The 6,691-nt window shown below is 46.6% G+C and overlaps 1 protein-coding gene across 1 annotated transcript; it reads right to left on the bottom strand.

Annotated features, from left to right (window-relative positions):
• Nucleotides 1–613: 613 nt before the first annotated feature.
• Ss18l2 (SS18 like 2) lies at nucleotides 614–3,246 on the bottom strand. The gene is made up of 3 exons (XM_008849453.3): nucleotides 3,033–3,246; nucleotides 2,783–2,859; nucleotides 614–991 (listed from the first exon to the last, which is right to left on the bottom strand). The coding sequence occupies exons 1-3, from the start codon at nucleotides 3,099–3,101 to the stop codon at nucleotides 904–906; spliced, it is 234 nt and encodes a 77-aa protein (XP_008847675.1). The 5' UTR covers nucleotides 3,102–3,246; the 3' UTR covers nucleotides 614–903.
• Between the last annotated feature and the right edge of the window lie 3,445 nt (nucleotides 3,247–6,691).

The following is a 6,691-nucleotide window of genomic DNA, read 5'->3' as shown; positions in this document are numbered from 1 at the left end:
TTTTTTTTTTTTTTTTTTGGTCTTTTTGAGACGGTCTCCCTGTAGCCACAGGTGGCCTGGAACTCACCTTGTAGACCATGCTGGCCTCAATCTCAGAGATCCACCTGTCTCTGCCTCCAGAGTGCTTAAAGTTGTGTACTGCCACCACAGCCAGCTTATTTCTTTGAGTAGGAGAGAGACAAGAGGGGGCAATGGACAATGGGAGGTAAATATCAGAATACATTTTATGCATGTATAAAAATGTCATCATGAAATTCACTGTGTGTAATTACTATATGCTAATAAAAACTTTTTTTCTTTTTTCTAAAGTTTCATGTAGTGGAGTCTGACCTTGAATTCCTGATCCTCCTTGCCTCTACTTCCCAGGTGTTAGGATTAGGATTTTAGGTATGCCCTAGTGCTAGTTACCAATTTTTTTTTTTTTGTCTCTTAGTGCTGAATGCACCCTTTATTCAATTCTCTTTAATATGTAATTCAGCCTTAAGCAGGCATCTTTGCTCCAGCCTCTCTCCCTGCTTAGCAAGTTTTGCAGTGTTATAAGGTAGGAGAAGGAAACAGGTGGGTGGGAGACTTGGGCTGTAAAAATGGCATAAATCAACAAAAAGGCATTTTATGATACTGAAGAAAAGTGCATGATTTATTATCACATGATATTCAATAATTAAGAATCACTATTAATTTTGACAATGATAATGGTATTATTGTCACAGACCTTACTGTCCTACAGTTTTATTGAGGGATCTGTTTTATTACTAAACTATTTACATTGAGGATACAGTAAAGTTTATAGCTTTCTTCATGTTTTAAAAAGAATCACAGAACAGCTGAGTTCATAATAGTCTTGTCTGGATTCATAGGAGATGGATTCCATTCAATAACTCCTTGTATCAGCCACCTGGAAGATTAGTCTATCGCCTTTGAAAGACTGGTTGTGTTGGCATCTGCTATAGTTGCTAAATAAATGAGATTTCTATGTAATACATGCTGGTACCTGTGGGTGAAAAACAGGCAAAAATTAGATGCTTGTGTTTACTGACCATGCAAGCTAGAAGAAAACCTCTCCAATTTACTGGAATGGCTCCATCCACTGACTGATGACACAGGCCACCAGCTTGTTTAGCACAGGGTAGAATCTGGTCCATTCTCACCACTTTCACAGGTACCCCTCTAGATAAAATCACCATTATTTCTTCTTGGACTAGAGCAGTGGTCTTTTAATTTCCATTCTCCAGAGTCTGAGAGATCATTGCACAATTTAAATCAAGACCCTGTTGTAACTCTTTAAAATCCTCTAAAGATTCCTATGTCATTCAGAGGAAGGTGGAACCCTTCTTGTGTCCTATAAGGTCTTACATGATGGGGTTTAATTCTGTGTGGTCATCTCCAATGGCTTTTCCTTTGTTGAGTTCTGGACACAAGGGCCTTTTTGGTGTGACAAGAGGATATCCAGCATCTTTCCACTGAAAGCTCTCTGCCCTTACTACACAGCTTGTTCCCTTGGCTCCAATGTTACTATTCTATGTAACACTCTACTTCTTCCCACTTACCCTACTTTTTTTTCTGCAGTGCTGGAAAATGAACCCAGGGCTTCATGCACCTGCTAAGCAAGTACTCTTCCAGTGACCTACATCCCCAGTTCCTTGTTATATCCCATTCAAAGCACTTATGTGTTTAATTAATTTCCTCCCTCTGGATTATAGAATGTCAGCTCCACAAGAGGAGAGCTGGTATCTTTTGTGCTACTGATTCCCTAGTACCTCACACACTGCCTATTCCAGGTTCATGGTGTGCAATACTACAGGGGTGATTCTCAACTGGGGCAGTGCTCCCCATTCAGGAAGAGCCATCAGACTAGAGGCCAGCAAGTACAGCCTCTGCAATGTGAAAAAGCCAACTAGAAGATGTGCCTACCTGTCTTTATATATATCGTTATTTTTATTTTATATACATGAGTGTATTGTCTGCATGTATGTGGGTGAACCCATGTCGCACAATGCCTGCAGAGGTAAGAAGAGGACACTGGATCCCCTGGAAGTGGAGTTACAAACAGTCGTTAACTGCTATGTGGGTGCTGGGCATCAATCTTGATTGCTGAGCCATCTCTCCAGCTGCCTGGATAGCTTTCTTATCCCTAAGAATCAGAGTATCAAAGAGAATGTGCTACACCATTTTCTGTATAGGAAAAAAAAAAGGAAGTGTTTACTATAAACTGTAAAAATGTGAATCACCAAATGTTGGCGGCAAACACAAAAATGGATAGCTCTACTATTCCATTAATGTGCTCGGGCAGGGGCTGCAGGCAAAGAAAGTATAATGTTCTTAAATGTTTCAATACAAATATGGTCTGACTCTCTTACTTATCGGGGATGGAAGAGAGACCCCAGATGATAAGAAAGAGGCCATGGCTCTCATCTGAGCCTGGCCTTCGGATGCTTCCCTATCTACTCCATCTGTCATCAGCTGACCTGGCTTCATGTGAAGCCTTGGCTAACTCCAGGTTCTGCCATATACTGGCTAGATGGCCTCTGCAGTTAAATAACCTTTTCCAGCAGAAACAGGTTCTTGCTATGTCGTCCTGGCTGGCCTCGAACTTGCGGCCATACTCCTGCCAAAGCCTCCAGAGTACTGGGATTCCAGCGTTCAGCACAAAACCAGGCTATGCTGGATTGCCTGTTTTGTGCCTCCCTTTTCAGGACTACATCATCTTTCCTCATCAGCGCTCCATCACGCACTGGTGTAGCATGGTCCTCCTTCCCACGCCCAGTTTCGAAGGGGCACTTACTGCACGCACTCGTTCGCGCGGCCCTTGTTCTGATACTCCACGATACAGCGGATTAGCTGGTCATTCTCCTCCAGGAGCTGCAAGATGGGTGAGCGCAGGGCGCCGTCAGTGGGGTGGGTGTCCCGGGCCGGCCGCCATTCCCCACCTTGGGTGCACGCTCCGCAGACTGTCCCCACCCGGGTCCCGCCACTGGAGGAAGGCCCCGCACTTCCTCCCAGCCGCAGGGTCGCCGCTGGTCTCTGAAGCTCACCCGCTGGATGGTCTCCTGGTTGACCTTGGCCTTGCCCCGTAACCAGTCCGGAGCGAAGATCACCGACATGCTGCGGACAAGATCCAAGCCCGAGCCCGGAGTCTCACAGCATCCAGAAACCTACCCGGAGAGCATGCGCCTTAGGGCCCCGCGGGGGTTGGGAGGGCGGGGCACAGCCTCGACGCCAATTGGCTACACCTGCCTAAGGGGCAGGACTCACGAGTTTTTCCCGCTACACCCCGGCTCTCTGCGCTGAGGGCGGTCTGCGCTTGCGCAGACTGTAACGCACCCCCCAAGGGGCGGGGCCTGAGTGATGACTGAGGGCTAAAGGCTGACCCTTCTCTCCACGTCTCCTGGAGCTGCTTTTCCGAAGCTGTCTTGGAAATCGCCTAGCTCAGGATCCTGCAGGATTCCTGGCTCCAAGTCCGCTTCCTTTCCGTCCTTCCGACTTGACTCTAGTTTGTGTCGGACCACACAGGAAGGTACTGATGTTAGTTTCCTTTGTGCAGAGGAGACACACTTGAGACTGCTTCTAGATTACCGCTGCACGCAAACACACACACACACACACACACACACACACACACACAAAATGCTTAGTTAGGTTTACAACCCTCAAAACTACAAGCATTTTCTCCATCTTACAGATCAGAAAACAGGTGAAGGAATCTCCCCTAAAGTCCTATTAGTTAATAAAGACAGAACATGAACACATGGGCAGTGTGGCTTAAGAACCCTCTTAGATTCTGGCCCTCATTATCAATGCATAGTACTAAGAAAGTGCTCTGCTGAGGCCAGATGGAATAAGGGACCTGGGCTACCTTCATGGGCCATGTCATTGCTCCTGGTGACTACTGTAGGTAAGACGTAGTCACCTACGTAGTTACCTGCTACTGTAGGTAAGGCCTACTACTCATCCTTGGTGGTTGTGCTAGCCCAGTGTACTGCTAGAGTCTAGCCTCTGCTCAGACCACGATATCTGCAGCAGTCTCCTCTCTCCCTTTGACAGATACCCACAGGGACCCTACTGAAACATTGTGAGTCTCTAGTTAGCAGACAACTCCAGTGCCAGGATATCTCACCTGGGAAGTGAGTTTAAATCAAAACCACACATCTTGTTCCTCATTCACTTCCCTGCCTCTTGCTTGGGAATCCTGAAGCCTAGTTGCAGGGAAACCTTCCTCATCCTCATGGAACTATTAAGAAGAGGCTCCTTCTTCTGCAACATGGGCCCTGATTCCCTTCTGAGACCTTCCCATACATACTGTCTGTCTCTAGAACTGGGGCCTGAACTCTCCTTATATCCCCAGCCATGCTATTAATAACTCCTCTAATACACTCCTTACTCCCCAAGTAATCCATCTCAGTGACCTCTTGAATGTCCCCCTTCCCCATCTCTAACCCAACACTTGCAAGGCTGGTTTTCCCTGAAGCACACAGTGAACAATGGGTCACTTCATGTAGGACGGAGATCATGGGGAGCTTCCTAAAGCTTTGTTTCCCTGAGTGGTGATCAGAGCAGGCTTGCCTGCTTTGTGGGGCTTTCCCTCTACAATCTCTCTATTCAGGCTTGTAAAGCAGCAAATTCCACCTCATTTCACAGCAGTGGGATCCAATAAGAGAAGTGGGGTAACTTCCCTGAGTAGATCAGGACTCAGAGCTGTATTGTTAACCCCACATCACACTTCTTCCCCAGAGAAATTTCCCAGAGTGTCTACAGAAGACAAATGGACAGAGAAGGAACCATTAAGAGCAGGATGCAGGCCTTGCTTAGTGCTACTCAGCCCCATTCCTGTTTAGATAGGTGAGGAATGACTATAACATGAGATAGTATTGAGTTGGGGCATGTGCAGGGGATGGACCTGATCCAACCATTTAGAGCTGATTTCCCCCCTTCCCCAGGGCAGGGAGATATCTCAGTATGAAGACCTGGAGATCATGCAAGTGGCAGGACTCAAGTCTGGACTTTATCCTAGAAACAATGGGAAACATGGATCATTTTAGGCAGACTAGTGGTAAGATCCAAGCTGTATAATCATGCTTTACTGCCTGGAAATTTTTCAGCTACATCTTTGATCTTAGTCTGCCTAAAACCAGGCAAGATGCAGAAGCACAGTGAGAATCTGGCTACAGGTGTGCAGGCCAGAGAAGACTGACACAGTGAACAAGACCTGTGTATCTGAGGCAGTAGACCTCGCAGGCCTCAGTGACTGAATGGGGAGGAAGACACAGGTGGTGCCAGGGGCGGGGGGTGGGGTTATAAGAGAGATTCGTGATGCTATTTATGAAGGCAGGGAAGAAGGGTTGGGGATCAGACTGGAAGCTGAGAGTGACAGACATAAGGAGATACTGAAGTTCATGGTTAGCTGTTTGGATTAGAAGCCAGGGAGAGGTGAAGTCTGGACCAGAGAGTGAGCTTTCAGAAACATCACTTGTGGAAACCAATTGGAACCCTATAGCGAATAAGACTGCCCAGGGAGAACGTTGTGGTTTCCCTCATGTAGGAGAAAAGAAACTGCAAAACAGATGGAGAGGGGAAGGGAATAAAATTGGGGGAATGTGAGGGCATAGAACTTAAGGAAAAAAGAATGACTTAGAAGGACAGATAGAGACAGCAGTGACCCATGTTAAAAGGTCAGGCAAGATAAAGACTAGGTCTTTGATGTTGTTGATGGGTGCTGTGGCAGCCATGAAATGAGGCAGAAATCAGAATCTTAGGGTGGTAAGAAACGTGAGACCATTGAGTGTTCAAATGTAGACCTCTATTTCCAAGAGGTTTAGCTGGAAAGAAGATAGAGGTAGCTGGAGGAAGAGGAGTTGCCAGAAGTTGATACACATCATTTAGATGGTGGCTTGCTTTTCAGTAAAGGAAGTACCTGGAAGGGCAAAGAAGGGTGATGAGTGAGGACCTGGGGAGCATGTGGAAGATTTGGAATTGGGTGTGGGGTAAGACTAGGCAGAGAACTTCTAAAATGCATTGAGGACCTGGTTGAGGCTGGCAGTGTATGTAGCATGGGTCCAGGTGGCTGCAGCAGTAACAGCCCAGGGGCAGAATCAGAGGAAATCCATGGTAGGTGAGATGGAAGGATGACTGTGCAAGGGGTATCAGCATGTTGGCAAGAATGTGATATAAGTGATTGACTCTGAACTCTCAACTCATAGAGATGGGAGAGAAAACTTAAAGGAGTTGATGAACTGAACAAAGTTGAGGGACAACTGGCCTAGAAGTTTCCCTAGGCCATAGATGAGTGGGAGGGAGGGAGATTAGGTGAAGGAGAGGGCAGAGATCAAGTGTCTGAAGTTATAAATAGACGTGGAACTTGTCGATGGAGATGTAGAGTTTCTGGGAATGGAGAGCTGATGATGAAAGTAGTCGTGAGCCAGAGTGCCCAGTGACTGGAGATGAGGGCTGGAACTTCAGGCAGCGTGTCTTACCCTGTTGCCCATTTCATTATATGGTAGTGTCTGAGCCTCACCAGCTCCACTAATCAAGCACTCACATTTTGAGTTCTAAGATCCCAAGACTCCTTATTTGAAAAGATCTTTTATTTTTTGTTTTGAGACAGGGTCTCATGTAGCCCAGGCTGGCCTTAAACTATGTAGTTGAGGATGCGTCCTACCACCACCTTCTGAGTGCTGGGATTAGAGGTGTATACCAC

Source organism: Nannospalax galili, unplaced genomic scaffold (genome assembly GCF_000622305.1).
Source record: "Nannospalax galili isolate Female #2095 unplaced genomic scaffold, S.galili_v1.0 scaffold443, whole genome shotgun sequence".
NCBI lineage: Eukaryota > Metazoa > Chordata > Mammalia > Rodentia > Spalacidae > Nannospalax > Nannospalax galili.
The sequence above is the reverse complement of the archived record's forward strand: the minus strand, read 5'-3'. Positions and strand labels throughout refer to the sequence as shown.